Raw genomic sequence first — 23,843 nt, forward strand, 5'->3', positions numbered from 1 at the left:
AGAATCACCTTACCCCTGTGTAAAACCAAATAAGTAGACTTACAGTACAAGACTGCCAGCTCTGGCTCCCAGCCTGCAAATGTAATATCAACCAAAAAAGTGACCTCTCCAAGGGAGGCTTTTGAAGAACTGAAAGAACCAGGTTCAGGTCCCATGGTGGCAATAGAGAGTGCACAGGATAAGCTACATGCCAAACCAGGACATATAAAGGAATGCGCTGCCATAGGATATTGAAATAAGATAGCAAAGGCAGAAACATAGTCATGGTACTCAAGGCAAGCTTTTGATTATTGTCCTGTTGAAGGAAGGCCAAAATCAGAGACACAGAGACATGGATGTAAATACGCAGTCTCACGCTATGAAATGTAAGCCCTCTAGGTACGATGTTAAATCTTCTTAGAGGTGGATTTACATGTCTTCAGCATGGTGGGAATCAGTAAACCCAACAACCCCAATGGCTTTCAAATAGCCAAGCCATCAGAGTCAGCAATGGTAAATCAGGGTGAAAGATCAGTCCTTGGGACAGAGGATCTTCCCATAGAGGCAGCTGCCAGGGAATGCTTGAGGCTAGCTGCACCACATTGGTGTACGAGGGTTGTAGAGGCTAGTCAAGAGCCATCTCAGAATGACTGGGATTCCTTCAGCCTCTATCTATCTTGCACAGCGTATGAGGGAGAAACTTGGAGAGAGACATAAATAGTTGGTTGCCTCCAGGGCGCTAACAGAGCATACATCACATCAGCCAGGGGATCCCTCACTCTTGCCAGGAATCTTAAGATATGTAGAATATGCCGAGTTTATGAATACCAATAATATATGGGTACGACATCCCAAATATTTCATAACACAAGGAGAGGAACAGAAGGGTAGGATTCTTTAGGTGCCAACCAACAACACCATAGAGTTAAAAAAAATATACAATTTTATTTAATAGGGTTAAAATTACATGTAGCATAGATTAGTCCATTTTATGTTACATGAATAATTTTTACATTGTTTAATAAAATCATTGTGTGTGTGTGTGTGTATTGTGGGAACTCGCTTCAACGTGGTAGAGCTTTTAAACGCAAACAGCTACTCGCTTTCTTTTTCAAGGGCCTTTTTAGCCCACTTTTATTTAAATGAAAATGTCCCATAACATAATGCTTCCCTCTCAGGGGTATCCACCAACAAAACAAAGATTCAGCCTCCTGGCTTACACACAGTTCAATGTCTGTCTCCTGCAGACTCTTCCCAAATTATAGCCACTAGCACACAGCTAGTCTGGCTTCCACCTGACTCCAAGGCAGAGACCTCCCGTCTGCCAGGGTGAAGCCCTGCTGACTCCTAGCTGCCGGGGTGGAGCCCAGAACCCTGGTCCTGACTCTCTCTAAAGGCCTGCACACACCTGTGCCATCAGTCTCCTGGCCTATCCCAAAACCTGGTCCCAGGATTGGAGATTTCATCCCTCCCAGATCTCTTTGAAATCTCCAGGCTCCAGATCCCAAAACAGACCTTACAAACAAAGGAGGAAAGTGAAAAGCCACTTTCCTCCGTATCAAACACTTACCCTGGAGCCCCTCAACCTGCCTAGTTGAGAATCCTGGGTGACAGATCGTCACACTATCACAGTATATATATATATATATATATATGCAGGTGAAACTCGAAAAATTAGAATATCGTGCAAAAGTTCATTTATTTCTGTAATGCAACTTAAAAGGTGAAATTAATATATGAGATAGACTCATTACATGCAAAGCAAGATAATTCAAGCTGTGATTTGTCATAATTGTGATAATTATGGCTTACAGCTCATGAAAACCCCAAATCCAAAATCTCAAAGATTGTACATAGAACAAAATCGGACCTCTGAAAAGTATAAGCATGCATATGTACTCAGTACTTGGTTTGGGCCCATTTTGCAGCAATTACTGCCTCAATGCGGTGTGACATGGAAGCTATCAGCCTGTGGCACTGCTGAGGTGTTATGGAAGACCAGGATGCTTCAATAGCGGCCTTCAGCTCTTCTGCATTGTTGGGTCTCATGTCTCTCATCTTTCTCTTGGCAATGCCCCATAGATTCTCTATGGGGTTCAGGTCAGGCAAGTTTGCTGGCCAATCAAGCACAGTAATCCCACGGTCATTGAACCAGGTTTTGGTGCTTTTGGCAGTGTGGGCAGGTGCCAAGTCCTGCTGGAAAATGAAGTCAGCATTCCCATAAAGCTCGTCTGCGGAAGGAAGCATGAAGTGCTCCAAAATCTCCTGGTAGACGGCTGCGTTGACCCTGGACTTAATGAAGCAAAGTGGACCAACACCAGCAGATGACATGGCTCCCCAAATCAACACAAACTGTGGAAACTTCACACTGGACTTCAAGCATCTTGCAGTGTGTGCCTCTCCATTCTACCTCCATACTCTGAGTCCTTGGTTTCCAAATGAGATGCAAAAGTTTCTCTCATCAGAAAAGAGGACTTTGGACCACTGAGCAACGAACCAGGTCTGTTTTTCTTTAGCCCAGGTAAGACACTTCTGACGTTGTTTGTTGTTCAGGAGCGGCTTGACAAGAGGAATACGACATTTGAAGCCCATGTCCAGGATCCGTCTGTGTGTGGTGGCTCTTGATGCACTGACTCCAGCCTCAGTCCACTCCTTGTGAAAGTCCCCAATACTTTTGAATGGCCTTTTCCTGACAATCCCTGACAATCCTCTCCAGGCTGTGGTCATCCCTGCTGCTTGTGCACCTTTTTCTTCCACAGTTTTCCCTTCCACATAACTTTCTATTAATGTGCTTTGATACAGCACTTTGGGAACATCCAACTTCTTTTGCAATTACCTTTTGAAGCTTTCCCTCCTTATGGAGGGTGTCAATGGTGATTTTCTGCACAACTGTCATGTCAGCAGTCTTTCCCATGATTGTGATTCCTACTGAACCAGACTGAGAGATTTAAAGGCTCAGGAACCCTTTGCAGGTGTTATGGCTTAATTAGCTGATTAGAGTGGGACACTTTGAGCCTAGAATATTGCACCTTTTCACAATATTCTAATTTTCTGAGATTGTGGATTTGGGGTTTTCATGAGCCGTAAGCCATAATCATCACAATTATGACAAATCACGGCTTGAACTATCTTGCTTTGCATGTAATGAGTCTATCTCATATATTAGTTATTAGTACCTTTTAAGTTGCATTGCTGAAATAAATGAACTTTTGCAAGATATTCAAATTTTTTGAGTTTCACCTGTATATATATATATATATATATATATATATATATATATATATATATGTATTTGTTTTTAATTTTTCTTAACTCTGTGGTGTTGTTGGTTGGTACCTTAAGAATCCCACCCTTCTGTTCCTCTCCTTGTGTCTCGCCATGAATCTTGACACCTTCATTTTGAAACTTGAGGGCAACAGATCCATATCCAATGTGCCCCACCGCAGGCAGCTTTGGTGAAACACATCCAGGTGTAGAGGTCACTCTCCTTCATCCAGCACCTGACACAACTGAGATAGTCTGTTTGCCAGGTTTCTAAGCCCAGAATGTACAGTAAATGGAAAAGAGAGCCAGTACGTAAAGTTTTGCAAACCAGAGAATGTGTGAGGCCTCTAGCCTTGCCGCCAAGCTCCTTGTCCCACCCTAGTGTTGACATAAGCCACCTCTGTGAATCCTGACTGGGCACCCTCGAAGAAGCTACTTTCAATGAGTTAAAGTCTAATCACCCTCAGCTCCAGTACACTGACAGGTAGCTGAATCTCCTCTGGCTTCCAACATCCCTGAACAGACCTCTCAGAACTCTCCATCCAGAGCTGGTTGACAGGCTGGTATCCATTGTGACCACTGTCCAATGGAGAGAGAGAAATTACTTTCTGGCCAGAAGAGATGGAGATCAAAGCCACCAGAGAAGGGAGGCCCTGGCCAATCATCCCCTGCAGATTTGGTTGTCCAAGGATGCAGAAGACTTGTCCCACTTGGATAAGATTTCCTTCTGCAGGACCCACACATGGAACTGTACATACAGGGCCACCTTGAAGGTGGACACCATGAGGCCCAGAACTTGCATGCAAAAATGCAGAGTGGCCCACCTGCTGGGCAGCAGCAACCAGACAAGAGTTTACAAATTCTCCAGCAGGAGGAAACCCTTGGCATATGCCGAGTCGAGGATCAGCCCCAGATATTCCAGACACCTGGTTGTGGTCAAAGCAGATGTCTTTGAGGTTCATCACCCAGCAGAACTTCTGAAAAGTGTGTGTGGTGATCACTACATTGTCTGTCAGTGCAGAATTAGACTCCAATCATAGGAGGAGGTTATCCAGATAGCAGATTTAGCACTGCAAGGACTGAAGCCAATACCTTGGTAAACACCCAGGGACCAGAGGCCAGACCAAAGGGGAGCACCACAAACTGATTATGAACATTCCTGATTGCAAAGCACAGGAAGCTCTTGTGCCTGGCACAGAGAGAAACATGTAGGTACACATCCTTGATATCTATGGAGGCTAAGAAATTTCCCTGATGAAGGGAGGCCACTACCAAACAAATGGATTTCATCTTAAAGTTCTATAATTTCACAAAACAATTCAGGGCCTTGAGGTCTCTAAACCAATAAAGATGACCCCCAGCCTGGAAATCTGTGGGGGCAAGCCTTCATGCCAAGGCAGACTTGTTCAAAGGCTTAGTGGGCTTGTGGTGTCAGGAGTACAAACATAACACTACTAAAATAAATAAATGCAGTATATACAATATGCGTAAACATAACCCAATCAAAAAATAAATAAATACAATACAATGTGTATGACCAAAGTATAACCAACAAATATGCGCAAGATCTGTATGAATATGTGAAAAAAATCAGTGCACATTCATATATAATCAGACAGTCCCATTGTGATAACTTGATTCAAATAAACAATAAACACTTCTTTCCTATTATTTCTTCTTTTCTTCTACCAACCATGTGAAATTCACCACCATGAAATATTAAATGAACTCACCAGAGGTAAAGGCTGCTGTGTTTAGGACTAGCATGCAGTGCATTCCTCTCTGGGAGTAATATTCTGCAGACCCAGCAAGATCTTCAGTACACTCTCACGATCACCAGTATAGTTTGCAGTACCACAATCACTAATTTTTTATGAGCAAGGAGGAGAGAAAGAGTTTGTATAGCATAAAATTCTTAAAACATTTACAGTATTTTGTTTTTTAAAAAACTCAGCACACTCACAATGCGATGTGTCTCCACCGACATAAGTAGACATAAAATTGAACCAGGATCGCTTCGACCTCCTGGCTGCAAGTGCACAACACTGGCATGCGTGGTGACATCATGTCTCAGCCCCGCCCTACATGTTTCATCATCTGATGTCCCCCAGGGGCAGAAGGACATGCACCACCTACCATGCTATTTTATACACATCTTGAGAGCGTATCACCAAATAAAAACACAATCCCTAGTAATAATACCTAAAATGCGAAGCTGGCACATTAAACTACTTATAAAAATAAGTTGACACATTACCCTATTTTTTTTAAAGATTTATTGGGGTTGCAACATAAAAAAACACAACAGTGCATAACACAAATTAAACAATACAAAGACGGAGAGACAATAGGCCCAGATAAATTAGTAGTACAAAAATTAAGCATGCAGTATCACAAAACGCCATTAATTACAACAACATGCTGAGGCACATGAGAGCTGACCAAGTGTGAGCATCCAATCTTTTACCCCTAAAGAAGAATAACTATAATTATTAAGTATGAGTTTAGGGAAGGTAAAAGGGTATAGGAGGGGGGCTGGGTGAGGTGCAGGGCGGAGACTGGGAGTGTAGGAATACATCTCTTTGGATGGGGGGGGGAGGGAAGAATCAGAGAATTTGGTATGGGGTAAAAGAGTAGATGCTCTAGAGTTAATGAACTGGTTTCTAAAAAGGAGAAGAACTGAGTGGGAGTAGCTCTCCAGAACCTGGAGGTGGTGGAGGGTGATCCATGTCACAAATTAAGTAGCACCGCATATGGAATGTGGAGTTGGCATGGTTATTTCCATCTTGGGCTTTGCCCTCCTTTTGGCAAATATATGACAAAGAGTGAAGCAGAGAGAGAGAACAACTTAAAAAAATGAAGAGAAGGGGGAACCATGTCACTTTTAAATAGTTATTGTGTAGTAGGTGGTTTTCTAGTCCGGGGTAAATGACTGCAGTTGATTGCTTAAAGAATGAGACATAACTAGAGATGCCGTCCTTTTCTGGGGCTTGGTGTCTCTGGTAGTTAAGATGTAGGTATGCTTGCTGGGGATCTGGGGTCATGGTTTGAGGCCATGTCAAGAGCTTAATTTCATCTCATGAAAGCTCATTTCAGGGGTGCACTCTGGTAATGTATTGGCCCTATTTATGTTGAAAGTTTTCAGTGGATCTGGAACTAGAAAGATCCAAGTCCAATTTTTCCTTGAAGCCCACTGAGGTCTTGTTTGACATCTGCTATAGTGGGAGGAGTTGAGGAAGTCAATTTCTTTAGGATAGCATGTCTAGCAGCCATGAAGTAGGTTGTAAGCCAGGCTCTGTTGCACTGAATAGCCACTGCTTGGACTCTCGGGTTGATGTCAGCTAGATATCCAAAGAGAAGCATTAATGGATTCTTGGATGGTTGGCATCCAGTGACTACTGCCACAAAGTTCTCCAGTTGATCCCAAAAAGTGGTGATGGAAGTACATGCCCAGAATCTATGGTGAAGGGTTGGCCTGTGTACTTTTCATAGTGGGCTGTTGATATGACGGTTGTTTAGATATGAGAGCATGTATGCTCGATGTATTATTTTAAATTGTTATTTCTGCCAAAATTTGTTGGTTACAAAGGCACAGACGGAGTTGCAGCCTGCCAGTGTTTCACTGCCATAGGTGAATGAAAGTCCTTAACCCAAGAGAAGATGGAAAAAGAATCCAAGGGTTTAATGAGACAGAGGTTTAGCAGACTATAAATGTCTGATATTTTGTATGGTCGATGTTGAAGTAGTGTATCAATGAGGGAAGTGTGGAATCTCTCGTGTTTGTTGGGACCAACATCAATAACATAGTTCACCACGTGTTGAGCATAAATAAAATGGTGATAAGGGAAGTTGAACTGCTTCATGAGGTGGGGGGAATGGTAGAGCAGCACCCGTTGATACATCAAATAATTGCACAGCATCCACAAGCCTGTGGGAGACCCATGTAGCATATTCTGCATACTGCTGCGACTGTGGAACTGTGGGAAAGAAGGATTTTTGTGGATTGGAAGATAACAGGATACCCTGGGTGACAGACCCAATCTGCATCTGAGCTCCCTCCAGGCTATTATCGTGCCTCATAGGAGTAGATTTTGTTTCAATGGGGATGGAAGAAAATTCAAGTTGCAGTGCAGCAGAGCCTGCAGGCTACATGGGTCTACCATTTGTGACTCTAGGTCAAAGTTAGAACATCTGGATGACAGAGAGCCAGTTGAGACAAACCCTTGATAAACAAGAGAGGTTATATACCCTTATATTAGGCAAGCTGGACCCCCCTCACTCCTGGGGAGATATAGCTTTTGGAAGGAAATGCAAGGGTGGCATCTGCGGCAGAGAAATTTCGTCAGAGCTTTATGCTTTTTGCTTTATGCTTTTATCTCCCAAAGAGCGAGAGTGGGAGATCCATCCATGTTTCTAGTTCACCTATGATTTTTGAGATTACCGGGGGGGGGGGGTAATTAAGGTGGTAGAGAGATGAGGGAAGCTTGCCTATTTTAATGCTGAGGTAAGTGATTTGTCCCTTGGCTGGTGAGAAACTTGCATTGATTACGCAAGAGGAGTAGGGGAAGAATCCTCAGGCCTGAACAAAATTTGAATTTAGTGAATATATAATGAATATCTGGCATGTCTGACTGGGGGTTAGATGTAAAGATCAGGATATCATCCTCAAATAGTGGATGTTGTGCTGGACAATTATCACCCCATGGAGATGTCATTTAAATACTAAATATCGAGATAGAGGCTCCAATGCTAGATTAAACCAGCAGGGGGGGAGAGGGGACAACCTTGTCTGGTTCCCTTATGGAAAGTGATGGAGTCAGAGACAAAGCCCGCCGCTATTACTTTAGCAGATGGTGAGGAGTACATAGCAGATATCAAATGTAAGAAAAGGCCAGAAAAGCCAAATCTCTGGAGGACAAACTCTAACCAGTGAAAGCTAACTTTATCAAAAGCCTTCTCGGTATTGAGGGAAATAATAGCCAAGTCACTGGTCAGGTTGTTCCTGGCATGTTCTAATACTGCTAGTACTTTATGGATATTATATGCCACTGAACAGCCTTGGGTAAAGCCAGCTTGAGAAGGGTGTATAAAGGATGGCATAATTAGGGCTAGCCTACTGGCAATGATTTTTGACAGTATCTTGCCATCTAAATTTATCAGAGAAATTGGGCAATATGAGCCCAGATCTGTGGGATCTTTGCCTTTCTTGGCTCTTATTTTTATGTGGGCTTGGAAGCTGGATGGTAGGTATTTCCCCCCCTCCTGAATGTTTTGGTAGACTGAAACTAAAGTTGGGATGACTGTGGTAGCTGACAGTTTGTAGAACTCAGAGGTATAACCATCGGGGCTAGGAACCTTATCATTAGCGAGGGTAGCAATTGTTTTTTCTACTTCCTGGGTAGTGATTGGGGCATTGAGCGTTGCCAGGGAGATTTTATTCACCTGCAGAAGAGTGCTTTGATTCAAGAATTTCTTAGCTATATTGATGTCTTTGGGGTCTGGGCCAAATAATTTGCCAGAGAATTGTTCAAGTATGTAATCTGTTTCCTTGGGAGTATAATGCAGGGTACCCTGAGGATCTTTCAAAGCTGTGACATTAGTGGGGGTGTAGGGACCTTTACAGAGACTGTCAATGCTTATTTCCAAATTTGTGATACTGTAGGTCTATATAAGATTGGTGAATGTTTTCTTGAGCAGCAGGCCAAAGGTCGAATGGATTTTTGGCTTCTTCCAGGCCTTCCTGTGTTCATGGGAATTTGACTCAGCTATGTGCGCCCACAGCCTATCGCTTGTTTTGCGGTAATTTCGGGAGACCTTTTTTGTATGCGGCTGCGAAGGCTATGACCCATCCATGCAGCACAGCGTTACCCGTTTCCCAGAATAAATTTGGGTTGTCTTTGTTGGGCAGCATTAGTAGTCTCGAAATCTTCCCAGGTATTCTGAAGGGTCTTTTGGAAGTCTTTATTATGTGCTAAATAAGATGGAAAATGCTAGATCTTGGGCGAGCTTAAAGAGGTGAAATTTACAATATAGATGGAGACCAGGCTATGATCTAAGATGCCTATATCTTGGATGTTGGATTTGGTGATACATTTCAAAAGGGTAGAGTTACAAAAGATGTAATCTATTCTAGTTAGGGTGTGGTGTGGGGGTGAGTAAAAGGTGCATTCTCTGGCATCTGGATGGGCCAGGTGCCATACATCAATCAGCTGTAGGGCCACAATCAGGTGTTATAATGGAGTGAAGGTGAGTAAGGAGGATGGAGGAGAGAGGGTTCTACTCCTTGATTTATCTTCTTGAGAGTTGATAGTGGAATTAAAGTCACCTCCCATTAATAAAGGGAGATGCAGGAAAGGGGAGAGGTGAGAGAATTAGTGGCGTACCTGCTGAAGAGGACAAGATCCCTCGAAGCTAGGTGGATGTGAATTGTGAACATCCATCCTTCATCATCTCCACTAGCTGATACTATTTCACAGATAAGTGTTTGTGTAAAAGGATCAATACTCCGCTTTACCTATGACTGAAGCTGTTCCATAAACATTGCCTACCCACATTTTTTTCATGCGTGGGATGTCTTCCTGCGCTAGGTGGGTTTCCTGTAAAAGAACTACGTCAGCCTTAAGACATTTAAGGTGACATAGTATTTCCATACATTTGAGGGATCATAAGCCCTTGACATTCCATGAAATGACTTGTGTCATTGTGACTTTATGTTGGCAGATCTTACATAGTTGGGCCACATACAAATACCATCTGCCCCAGCCTGCAAAGACCTCATTGGACCTAGATTATCAAAAAATAGTATAAGATAATGGATGGACTTGGTTCCTAATACATAAAGAGTGAAAAAAAGGAACAGAAACAAAGCCCACCGTGGGCAGGAAAAGGATAGCGAGCAATAACAAACCAGGAGTAGCCTGTACTTCGCATTATTCCACATGTAACCCTTTATTATAGAACAGCATTACCGGGAGCTCTTGACATTAATGCACTAGGACAATAACAGATGTAACTTGTCCCACCGCTTCTCCAGAGGATGTTGAGAAGGGAATGTACAGCAAGAGCTAGAGCCAGAGAAGGCTGTGGCAACCATGACTAATAACATAAGTGCAACAGGAAATCAACCTAAGAGGCAGGGCATAGTACAGCTTTAACAACTAGGCTGCAATTTGGACAAGTGTTCAAGAAAACCGAAGGATACAAGGTCTATGTCGCCATAGGTTCAGGATTATTAGGTGAACCTAGAAGTTCCAGAGTTTTGTGCACAGCGAGGCTTACTTACCGGGACTTTCCATGGGATACGTTGTTCCCTGGGATCAGCTGAGTGGAACTTGGTCGCAGGATTAGGCATTTCCCGAGAAATATTCAAATAAGCTTGCCTGTAGTTTGCAGCTTCTTCTGGATGCAAAAAGGTTTTGGACTCCCCTGCTTGGTTGGTCAAATGAAGTGTAGCCGGGTATGCCAGTGTGAATTTGATGCTTTTCAGATGCAGCACTGAACAAATGGGTTGAAAAGCTTTTTGTCTGTGGGATACTTCTTGGGAGTAATCAGCGAATAGTAGTCTATGGCCATCTACCTGGAGAGATCTTGAATTCTGGAAAGATTTAAAGATGGCTACTCTGTCCGAGTAATTAAGGTATTTAAGGATCACTAATTTCGAAGAGCGGCGCTGTGCACTCTTTCCACAATGCATTGCGCAGTAATGCCAAGAGCTCCAGGAATGTGTGTAAAGCATAGTCTGACCAAAGAGTTGGAGTTGTAGGATTTAGGGACACCTATGATTCTCAGATTGTTCCTGTGGGAAGGATTTTCTCAGTCATGCAGCTTTTCCAGGCTGTACTGCTGTGTTTGAGCAGCCTGTTGAGCAGTGGATTGGGAGCATTGTACCTCCTCCAGATCTAAAAACAGCTGTTCAACATCAGGCAGCCATTTGGTGTGTTCACCTAATTCCCTCCTAAGTTGCTCTATGCCCATAGGGACTGCTCTGTCAACCACTGCTGTGATTGTTGGGGAAAGTAGTGCAGCTACAGCCTGGGCAATATTGCCGTATTGGTCCTCAGAGGGAGACAGCGAAGGATTCTATAGGTGTAATTGGTGTAAGGTTTGTAGGACAACAAATAAGATAGGAAGAGAAAAGTGACCAGACTCACTTCATTATAAACAGGAAAGGATTTTGATTTTAAACAATGCATTACCTGTGATTCTTCCCACGTTGTGTTTATATTGGAATGTCCATGTCGCAAGCAATACATGGGAAGAACTACTAGAAAATTAAAAACTAGAATAGGGGAACACATAAATACCATAAGAATGGTTTTGAAAATCACAGTGTATCAAAACACTTTAAATTGAAACATAATATAGATCCCAGCCTGTTGAGTTTTTATGTGCTAGAGAAAAATAAATTGCCCACCATTGAAGAGGTACTGACATGGCCAAAGAAGTCTAAAAAAAAGAGAAACAATTTATATTTTTAACGGCTACACTAATATAAATAGTTTTTTTTATCAATTTTTAGTAGCTTATCATGGTAGTGTAGAGTATTTCTTTAATTTTTCACATTTAAAATAGTCTGTTATGAGTCTGGTTAGAGACTTTTGAGAGATCTTCCAAAATATTCCTTTCTGAAAAAACTGCAATGAAACTTTTTCTTTTATGTACATAGAGTGGCCCTTTAGTTTTTAATATCACACTGTTGTTTAAAATAGTCTGCCAGCAGTCTGTTGAGAGACCATTGAAATAAAACTTTTTTTAAAAAAAAGATAGGTACTAATATGTAGCGTGCCCCATTTCTTTTTATACATGACACGAACACTTTAAATGGTCCGCTATTAATTTGGTTGGGTACTACTGAGGTGGATATATGTATAAATAGGGTAATGTGTCAGCTTTTATTTTTATATGTAGTGTAATGTCCCAGCTTCACTTTTTAGGTATTATTATTAATGATTGCATTGTTATTTGGTGATATGCTTTCAAGATGTGTATAAAATAGCGTGGTTGATGGCGCACGTCCTACCATCCCTGGAGGACATCAGATGCCGAAAAGCATAGGGAGGGGCTGAGACATGATATCACAATGCTTCCCGGTCTTGTGGGCTTGCATCCAGGAGGTCGAAGTGGGCCTGGTTCAGTTTTATGCCTATTTACTTGTGTTGTTTGAGACACATCGTAATGCGAGTGTACAGATTTTCAAAAAATAAAATAAAGGTTTTAAGAATTTTAAGCTATACAAGCTCTTTTTCTCCTCCTCCCTCACAAAAAATTGGTGATTGTGGTACTGCATACAATACTGGCGATTGTGAGAATGTACAGAACCAATTCCCAATGCCAGAGAAACAATGTGACACAGATCTCAGGTGTTCGGTCACATGTGTACCCACAAGATGTTTAACTCACTGACTGCCCAGGTCCAAGATAGGGTTGTCGCAGCCAATCTAGTGCTTAGCTAAAGGTCTATGTGAGCTCGTTGGCCCGAGAGGTGTGACCACTGGATCTATCATCTGGAAAATCCCAGGAAAACAAAGCAGGGGAAAAAAAGCAATGGAACCACAGGTCATAGCAAGGAGCCAAGTCCTAACTCCTTACACTAGGTAGAAAAAACTTTTTTTCTGGATAGTGTCCTACTCCTGAAGGTGGTGCTATAATCCTACAGTCATTAATATGCAAGCTCTGTGTCCATCAATGAATTTAAGAAAGCAAATTTAGAGACACAAAAAGCAGCGTTTGAGTTTGTAATTTATAATGTTTATAATTTGCATTATATACAATAAGAAATAATATTGCAGGTACAAATCAAAGAATAAATAAGTAGCAGTATTCTTATTGTTTACTTAATTGAATACATTTTTGTGTTACATTTGGTAAAAAAGGAATCTGGGGCAAATATAGCAATGTGAAAAGAAACTACAATCCCTGGAATTCTTGTTCTTGACACACTTTAGAATTCTGTTGTGCACCCACATGTCAAATGTCAGTGCATCTTTAAAATAAAACAATTGCGATAAAGGGTAACATTTTTAAACCATCACATAGTACGCCATTAGATACAAAATGGTAATATCACATAAACCCAAACTCAGGTGCAGCACTAATAAAACAAAACTCATATCAATCCAGTACACAATGCATCCAGAAAGTATTCACAGCACTTAATTTTTACCACATTTTGTTATGTTACAGCCTTATTCCAAAATGGATTAAATTAATTTTTTGCCTCAACATTCTACAAACAATACCCCATAATTAAAATGTGAAAGAAGTTTGTTTTGAAATCTTTGCAATTTATTAAAAATAAAAAACAAAAAAAGCACATGTACATAAGTATGCACAGCCTTTAGTAGGTGGGACATACACTTCCCTTTCCTGGAATCCTTTCCTGGGCACTGGGAGCCTTAATGATCTCACTGTCCATCAGCGCTGAGCATTAATGCTTTCAAAGCCCCTCTCAAATCAGTACACTCACTTGTTATAGAAATACCTGCCCACATACCCTGTGTCAGGTTGGTTATGTCTGGAAAAAATGGCATTTCTTTTAAATTAGTATTTATTAAAAAAAAAAGGTAGGAAAAAAATAATGACATCTCGGTCCTGTCAAATTTTATGTTCATTGATTTTCAGGTAAATATGCAGAGAAAATAACATTAATTATTTTTTTTTCTATGGTTGTATGTTGCTCAGAGAAGGTTAGAAGATTGCTGGGAAAGAATACAGGAAATTATCAAGTGAACCCTTGATAAATATGTCTAATTATGTTTTATTACTATGTATATTAATTTTTGCCCCATAATATCACATATTGCAATATACACATTCTGCTTACACTAAAAAAATTAGACCACAGTTACTTACCAACATTGCAGATATTAATTAATAAAACGGAGATTAAGATGAGATAAAACTTCTGTCTATTGTGACCTTCGCGCTTCTTGCAAATAGTTCTAAATGATCCTTTGACATATTTTATGATTGATCTTTTGGGATGATCTTTTTGTCCTTCACTTGTTTTACAGTCATCATCATCATCATCCCCCTGATACTCCTCATAAAGTTTACTATATCCACTGGGAGACTTTGATTCCTTTAACCAAAACAAGATATATAGTGCTGCAAGCAAATTGCAGCCACAATACACGCTAAACACAATGGTGAAGGTGCTATGCTGAAGCAAGCTTCCACCCAGTAGAAACCCGAACGTTCCTCCAATAAATATCATTGATTCAGCAATTCCCATTCTAAAAGTGCGGTTTGAATTTTCTGTGATGTCAGCCAAATAGCTGAAAACACTTAAAAACATTGAGACGTGTCCTCCAGAAATTCCAATCAGAGCAGCAGCAGCAAAGGTCCAGTAAACAGTCATTTCTTTAAAACAGTATATTGCAATAAAAAGCCCTCCACTTGCAACAGAAAAAATAGAAGGTAAGATCATTCCATGCCTGCGACTTCCCTTATCCGACCAAGTCCCAAGAATGAGTGCAGGTAGAACTGACATTAGGCTCATAATGGCAATGTATATAAGCATAATATATGATCCTCTGCTTTGAACAACTTCATATTCATCTTTGTTTTTCTGTATATCACTGCATTCAGTGTCATTGTAGAGTTCTTGACAAACCTGAAATGCAACAATGTTGACATTTACAAAGATAACATCGTATTTCAGCTGTACTGTGATTATGGCAGATTCAAAATCAGGTTTGTATAAATTATAGCCAATAATATACTGTAAATTAATAAAGCAGAGGCATTCAGATAAATTAGACTTGTTGATTAAATTACAACATTTGGATTCCCACTCCTTTCATTGCCACTCTTCTCACCCTCTGGAAAGCCCCCATCACATTCTTTTTCATACCTACTTTTTACATGGTCTTTAGAATGGCCACATGAAGCATGATCCTCTTTGGCTTCGGATTTTCTCCAACAATGAGCAGTTCTCAGCGGTGCAGAGGGGGGTGCTGACATGATGACGAACACTGCTCTCTGCATCTTTATATGTGAGTGCAGGGTACTGTGGTGTTGCCCCCTCAGTAACCATGATCACTGAAATGTCTGGCAACTGGCAGTTCTTACTTTTTTTTATATATAGAGTATTTGTGTCTGACTATGCCTTCCTTAGCCTTTTGCATGGTTCATTCACATAGTAAAGTCAACAAGGGCACTGAGAATAGCTATAAGGTTCTCCTACGTTGGTTATTGGTCACAGCAAGAATCTCCAAATTTTTATCTGGCTACCCCCCAGTTTGTTTTTGTGGTTGTGTGGAAACTGGCACACATGTTCATATCTGGTGGACATGCCCAATTGTGTGGCAATTTCGGGCTGACATTTTCAGGATCGCCACAACCCTAATTAATCAACCATTGGATCCAGACCCAGTTCTTGCTTTATTGAATCACTGTGCCCTTGATCTTACCAGAGCTTAGTTGAAACTTTTATTACAGCTTATGACTACTTCCAAACAAACTATAGCAAAGGCCTGGAATTCCCCAACATTTTGTACACTGGAAACAAAAAATAGGGCAACCCATGCTTTGATACATAGTAAAATAAAACCATCCAGAACATGATCCCTAAACACCGTAAAGTCTGGCAGCCTTGGGTAGACCATTTCCTTCCTGGTTTTGACTCTTCTGTCCTTAAGCACTGATTTTGAGTTTGGCATCGGGGCTGTAGATTATGACCATGGCCTGGCTTGAGCAGATGTCCTCGAAAGACAGACACTGCTCTAGGTCTGTGCAGCAGGATTCACTCCACACAACAATAGCAGAGGTGCTTGCTGTCATGCCTCTGGAAAGCAGCAGTAATGAAAAGAAAAGGCTGCACACTCTACTATGCCATGATCATTTATTAGATGAAAATCATGTAAAACATCGAAAAGTGCACAAATAGACAGTGCAAGCAGGAAGATGTTGATGCGTTTCACTCTCTTTAGCACTTATTCATGACATAAAAAAGCACTTGATTACTTCTCTTATACATACTACAAAAACCACAGGTGAGAGTCCTGCTTAGTTACCTGTTAACCCAATACAGGGTAAATTAAAAAGGCAAAGCAAGCAGGGCTCACACACAGTGTTGTCATCAATACAAAAGTACACAAAAGTGACCCCCAATGCCAAATATTAAGCCCAAAAGGACACATCTATCATATATATCATATCAATCAAACTACATACATCCCATATAAATGAATAAATGAAAAGAAAAAAAAATAGTAAATAATAAAGAAAAAAGAGGAAAAAGAAAATAAAGGGAAACATTTTAATAAATATACAGTGGAAAAGGAAAAAATAAATAATAAATGAAAATATGATAAAACTAAATATATATGTATTAATGAATAAACCCAGCAATAAGGAAAAGGACAAATGAAAGAAAAAAAAAAACATTTCAACAAAAGTCTTTTGGGCTTAATATTCGGCATTGGTGGTCACTTTTTTGTACTTTTGTATTGATGCCAACACTGTATGTGAGCCCTGCTTGCTTTGCCTTTTTGATTTGCCCTGTATTGGGTTAACAGAGATGTAATCAAGTGCTTTTTTATGTCATGAATAAGCGCTAAAGAGTGTGAAATGAGTCAACATCTATCCTGGTTGTACTGTCTATTTGTGCACTTTTGGATATTTTCCATGATTTTTATCTAATAAAATATCACAGCATAGTGGAGTGTGCAGCCAATACCTTTCATTACGGAGCAGATGACCTCTTTTTTTTTCCCTCTCTCCCCTTCTTTTTCTATCTTTCTCCTCTTTTGTTGTGTTTTTTTTTCTTGTTTGCTTTCCATGTTTTTGTCCCTTCCTTATTATGATGTTTGGGGTATTCCCCGGTGTATATTACATGGCCCTTATCCCAGACTAACCTGTTGGCATTTAATTTCATGATTCATGGAATTATGTTACATGTGTTTTAGGAGGTCTCGAACCTCCATTTTTTCATCTATGACCTATTGTTGGATCATTTCCTGTCATTGTCTTGCCAATCTAAATCACCTCTTGTTATGACATTTACGCATGTATTCGATGGGTCACTCATGCTTTCATGCGTCTCTAATGTTATTGTTTACATGTAAGCTTTGTGATCATTTACAGTAAAAATACTGAACAAGTCAGCAAGGGCACAGTGCTATGTATTCAACAAATTCCCTTCAGATACATAAGTCCCTAAGGAAAGGAATCACCTTTCATTAGGTTGGATGCATGCAGGATAGAAAAGAGTTGCAACCCATTATTTGGAACTCAAGAAATGTAAGAAGTTTCTTAACCTCCCTAGCGGTCTGATTATGTCCATATTTCTGTGATCCAAGCGGTACATTTTTTTGCATGGAAATATGTATTTTTTTTATTGTAGGCCTGTAATTTTTAGGAATAACTCACTGAAATCTGTCCGAACAGGAGTCTAGTAAACATCCCCAGTATGTTACAATTTGAAACACGAAATCATAAATTATAATTTAATAAATAATCATTAAAAATAATAATATAATAATAATAAATTTAATTCAATAATATAATCAAACCAAAAACACTGAAATTTGAAATAGAGCGCCAAGTTCGCACATCACTGAGCAAAGTCGCATAATCGTTTTCAGTGTCTGATGATGAATTTCCCCACAAATCATTATGGCTCAATTCTACAAGTGGTTCTGATTTACTATCGCTGTTCTCTAGCTGGTCTAAAACCGCTTTTGACCTAAAGGGATGCTTTTTGGACGCCATGGACATTTCTCAGTTTCCAGGCAGAAAGAACAGTAAAAATGCAGGCAGGGCACAGGACAAAGCACTAGGGACAAAATGTATGTGAAATGGTTTGATACAGTAATGTTTTACTATGTGATTTTAGTGTATTTAGTGAATGTCACTTTTTGTCATTTTCAAATTTCCCCCCAGTTCCATCCCCCTTACGTCCCGACACTCTCAGGGGACGGAACCCAGATGACAGATGCCGGCATCCGCCGGAGGACATTACAGGGGACACTGCAGGAGGGACATCGCGGGAGTGCAGGACAAGGTAAGTGAAGAACAGATCCCGGAGCAGCGCCGCATGGTAAGTCTGAGTGTAGCTCAGGGTTACTGCTTTTTGTACTGAAACTTTACCCCGAACGACATTTGAGAATACCGCTAGGGAGGCCACTACTTTCTTTATGAAAGTCTGCTCTGACTACTCTCATATAGTTATTCCTCAGCAGAACCATTGTGGGGGAATACCTGTAATTCTAGTATGGAAGGGTAGTTTTCTCAAAGTAAATGTAAATATTTCTCCTAGTGATAGAAAATACTCTAAATTAAATATGAAAGATATATGTGGTGATTTATTTTTCTGTAAGTTCACTCCCACAATACCATATAGATTTAAAGTGATAGTAAAAGCTATTTCTTTTTTTTTTTAAATAACAAACATATTATACGTACCTGCTCTGAGCTGAGGTTTTGCACAGAGCAGCCCGATCCTCCTCTTCTCAAGTCCTCTGCTGGTGCTCCTGTCCCCTCCCAACTGCCAAATGCCCCCACAGCAAGCAGCTTGCTATGGGGACACCCAAGCAGGCTTGCTCACGAGCCTCTTCTCTGCATGTCCATTCACACACAAAGCTGCTGCTCAACCCGGCCCCTCTCTCTCCTCATTGGTTCGCTGACTGTGATTGCCAGCAGTGGGAGCCAATGGCTCCCACTGTTGTATCAGCCAATAAGGAAGCAGAGTCCCAGGACAGCCAAGGCCCTCATGCACATTTCTGAATTGTGATGGGCTCAGGTAAGTATTGGGGGGGCTGATTTACACAGGTGGTTTTTTTAAGCATAGAATGCATGAAGGTAAAAATAAAAACTTAAGCTTTACAACCACTTTGATTCAGTAACTGCTTTTCTATACATTCCTTATTACTGACTATTCTGTTAAAGTGGAGCTCCACCCAAAAGGGGAAGTTCCACTTTAAGGACTGCTCTCCCGATCTCCATTAAGGATTGGCACTTTTGGGGAGCAGTTGGGGAGCGGGTACCCGATTTTGACAGGTACTCGCTCCCATTTCCGGTCCGATCGCAGCGGCAATCGGAAATGGAAGGTGTCCTCCCTCCCTCCCTCAATGTAGTCTTTTGGGACACGTGACAGGTCTCAGAAGACTACAGAACTATTCATGAAGCGCAGCTCTACTCGTGCATGCGCAGTGGGTAGCCGGCTGTGAAGCCGCAAGCTATCACAGCCGGGTGCCCACACTGAAGATGCCGGCCTCCTGGAATACAGGACGGCCGATGAAACGAGCTGCAGGGGACACACCACGGGACCGAGGGACAGATAAGTGGCTGTTTTTTTAAAAGTCAGCAGCTACAGTTTTTGTAGCTGCTGACTTTTATTTTTTGGTGGGTCGAGTGGAACTCTACTTTAAGCAGCTTAAAATAGCTATGTGGTATAGATCTAAAGGCAGTGGCAGAATGAACTTTGGAAAAGTGAATAACCTGATTATGATCTGTAGGTTTACTATAAATATCACTACTCAGATATTCATATGGTGATAACAAAACATAAGTAATGTTTTCAGAGATGGAACTTTTTCAGTACTGTATTTCATGTTGAACTGTAAACCAGAGATACTTTTTCAAAATTTCAATAAACTGATGTAGGGCAGTAATGTCCTTTGCCCCATATGGCAAATGTGTTGTCTATAAGATCCAGCCATAAGTTGCAATGTGCTTTTATAAACATACAACTTTTCTATCGTGATCATGTATGCATTAGTTAATGAACCTTCTATGAGGAACATTATCAATTGTAGTATTGTCAGTCAAAAATGTATCCATGTCAGTTTTCTGTTATAATGAACATTTTGGCTGGTGGGATCTACATTACATTTATTCCACAGACCCAATGTATGAAAACAAAGTTTTACCGTGGCCAATATTATGTTTCACATGTAGTTTACAATACCACAGCTTTTTATATCTGATATATAATGATTAAGGATAAATTAATTTATATTTGATATGAGGGGCATTCACTAAAACCATGGTAAAATCTGAAAATGAACCTAAGTTAACTTAAAGTGTTACTAAACCCACAACAGTAAAATCAGTCCGTATATGCAGTAAAGCATACTTGTTATATTCACTGTGGAACCAAAGGGGTTAATCCTCTGCATTGTGTAAAAAGGCAGTTTAATCCTGACTTCTCTGATCCTTCCCCTCTTCCAGTGTCCCCCTCTTATCTCCTGATAAGACATATCATGTGGAGTCACTCTGCACATGCTCAGTTTGGTGTGTATTGCTAAAGAGGTGTTTTGTTTTTCATGTGATCAGCACAGGGCCAATGAGCACTGTCCAGATAGAGGTCAGGGGTTCTGCATCCTTCTAGAGCAGAAAGAAAACTTCTCCTACAAGCTTTAACATGTGCTCTGCTGGACACTGATAGAAGTCCCAAGACTGCTGATGAGAAAAGATAATTAGCAGTTTATATTTACTAAAATAATTGCATTTCCATGTTCTGTGTACTATGAGAGACCAGATATAGTGAATGTAGGGTCTTGGGTTTTGTAATACTTTAAATCAATTAAAGTCTATAGGGGAAGAATGCAAAAAATCAATTCTGGCCATATTCAAGGCTAATAGCTACAGTAAAGGATTGTCAGACAAGGGCATAAGGAACATGTCAATGCAAAACAAAATACTGTACAGTAAGGGGAGGGTCTTCCTTTTACTGTGACTTCAAGGGTGACATTGGAAAAACACCAATCCTTTATACTCACATGCTTCATAGATGTCTTTAAGTTGTATGTGAATTTTTATTGTCACATTGGAATATAGGTAAAGCATTCCATTGAGCAGTGGCACTCCAAATCAGATTTATCACTACTTGAAAAAAAGTGTTTTATGTAGTTTCAGGTGGATGCTTTATTTTATCTAGTGGCAATAAGCCTAAGTTGAGCAGCGGAAGTAGCAGTCACAACAAATCTCAAAGCCATAGGAGAGTTTAAGAGTTTACTCTTACAAAAAAGCCCTCAACTTCATATAAATTGGCCATTGACAAAATAGTTTAATAGTAGTTATTATTTTCTGCAGTATCATATTGCATTGTCATAAAGTTTAATAAAATGTCAAACCAGAGCGCATGAAAACACTTAAAAACCCTCATTATTCCCTGAACTCTCTTTCATCCCTGTATCCCCATTTATCATCTCTGCTGTTTACAGCACTGTTGTAGTCTGTAGCCTCTACCTGTGGTGTATCAGCCATGGTAAAAGTACTATCAATTTTGGTACCATATACATGAGAAAACACATAAATGTGCACCAAAAATCTCTGTGGGAGCAGAGCCTCAATAAGATAAGTAGGCAGCAAAAAGCATGCACCCTTCCTTAACAGTGCATAGTCACTTTTTTGGGTGCCTGCTAATACACCCTTTCCTTCACCTCCAACTCAAGGGTGCATAGAACCATTTTTTCTGTTTTGCACTGCAACTCTAACCATATAATCTAGCAGATAGTTCCTGCCGCTTTTTCTACTCTTAATTTACAATATAAAACAATATATTTGGGACAGCTAATGAGCCATTTTCCTTTCCCTCCTCCTCAAAGATGCATAGTAGCCATTTGCAGTTGTAGTTTGGATCTGGAAAGGTGCCCTTTTCCATCTCTTCCTCCTCCTCAAGGGCATAAAGGGACCATTTATTTTGGGCCTTCTAATGTGCCCTTTCGATCCTCTTCCTCAAAGGTACAGAGCAACCATTTTTTTACCATGCTGTTGCACTTTTACTTCTTCTCTGCTAATGCCACCATAATCTCCCAACTGACTATGGGGAGCTGATGGAATTTTTTGCTGCTGTTTTTCCCTGGGCAGGTCCACAGATTTCTTACCTGCTGATCTGAAAGAAACATATGCTTTGCATAGGAGGCCATACATTGGCATGCTAGCTGTGTGGAGAAGGAGGGTTGGGCTGCTTGTAGAGGAAGATGAGCACATTTCACTTCTCCCTAATACAAGGGGAAATTCTCATGGCCATCATCAAAAAAGGTAACCCAAAGGGTACACTGGAGGCATAGCTGTAGGAGAAAAAACTATGGCCACAGGCTGCCAGTACTTAAAAAATGGAGGTGGGGAGAGGTGCTTGGGGTTAGGTGGAAGAGCAGTGCTGAGGTGATGGCATTGAAGATAAGGACACATTTTTGGAAGGCTCCGAGAGAAACGTGTCCTGCTCCCTGATAAGAGGGGAAAAATTTGGGGGATCTACTGAGGACTCTGAGGATGTGGTGCAAAGAAACTCTTTGGAACATTTCCTGATCATAGCTGGATCTCCCACACTGTAGGAAAAGCAGCAGGTGGAAATCTAAAGGCATAGGATGGCTGTCTTTCCAAAATGGTCTTTCACAGAGGACACTTATTTCAGAAACAGCTCGCTTGTGTGGAGCGCATTACTGCATACTTGTGCGGTACAGTGTGTGCACCAAAACACCACATTTCTATTCCTTTATTTTCTAAAGGTGTCAATAAAGTTAATCAATTCCCTTTATCAAAAACTAGGTAAGATAGGCCTAAAATGAGTGTCAGTTGCGACAGTGAGTTCTGCATGCTGATGCAGTTGTTTTTTTAAACAGTATTTTATAGATACAGTTTTCATTTTTTCAATATATCTTTTTTTCTTGTAAGGTCATTCCTGCTCTGAAGAAGTAATGCATTGCAACCGGAGAACTAACTTTTTTACCTACGGGTGAATTTCATTGGGTTCAAGGCCAATAGGCAGATAATTATCGACCAAAGGACATAGGGAGCCATGCACTGCCCTGGGGGACATTTACCAATGCAACATATTTAAAAAATATATATATATATATACATATATATATATATCATTCAGCAGGGAGTAGCTCTTTAAATAAGGCTTAAAAGGAACACATTAAAAGTACAAAATTATTTTAAATAACATGCCCTAAATCACACATGTAGTGGTGACAAGGACCTCATCCCCTTATTCCTGGCCTAGCGGATGTGGGGGTGTCTGTGGGGGACTTACTGAGATGAGATCCTAGTTAGGACTAATGCTAAACATCATATATAATGACAGTTTTTCTACAGCTATTATATATTACAGCTTCCGTCTTCCCCTGTCAATGGTTGTCAAGGAAGCAGTGGATGTCGGTACCTATTACATCTCAAGCAAACAGTGACATCACCCGGCCCAATTTATTTGCTGGCCAGGCATCTCCAACCATTGTCAACCTCTATAGCCACCTCTTTGTTTACATTCCAGATGATAGCCCTGGGAAATCTAATTAGTATATGGTAGCCACAAAATGTGGATGGGTCATTATTTGTTTCGGCAGGTCAGCAATCGTCATTGATTAAATAAATAGCTAGTGTTGTGCTAAGTGAAATTTGCATACATCAAAAATTTCCATAAATAATATACAAATATGTTTCCAATAAAGGATAAACAAAAAGTGCTCAATAGTGAACCATTGCCAGATTTACCGGTAGATGTTTTGAATAAACATATATGAAACAGTCCTTATAAGGTATATAGAACAGTCCGCTTATTCTGTGATGAGTAATGGAAAATCTTCATTCCAATATAACTACCAATGTGAGAATTACACCACCATGATAACAAATTGGAGGCTTAACAG

General features: G+C 40.5%; 1 protein-coding gene across 1 annotated transcript in view; it reads right to left on the reverse strand.

Moving 5' to 3' along the window:
* Window positions 1-15,095, reverse strand: part of LOC149451205 (proton-coupled folate transporter-like) — a 395,966-nt gene extending 380,871 nt beyond the window's left edge. The window contains exons 1-2 of the mRNA XM_089690900.1: window positions 15,063-15,095; window positions 14,095-14,965 (exon numbers count right to left, since the gene is read on the reverse strand). Of these exons, the coding sequence (XP_089547026.1) occupies window positions 14,095-14,965; window positions 15,063-15,095 (904 nt within the window). The remainder of the gene's footprint in view (window positions 1-14,094; window positions 14,966-15,062) is intronic.
* Between the last annotated feature and the right edge of the window lie 8,748 nt (window positions 15,096-23,843).

Source organism: Staurois parvus, unplaced genomic scaffold, assembly GCF_062004578.1.
Source record: "Staurois parvus isolate SC_StPar_1 unplaced genomic scaffold, SC_StPar_1.0 ptg000546l, whole genome shotgun sequence".
NCBI lineage: Eukaryota > Metazoa > Chordata > Amphibia > Anura > Ranidae > Staurois > Staurois parvus.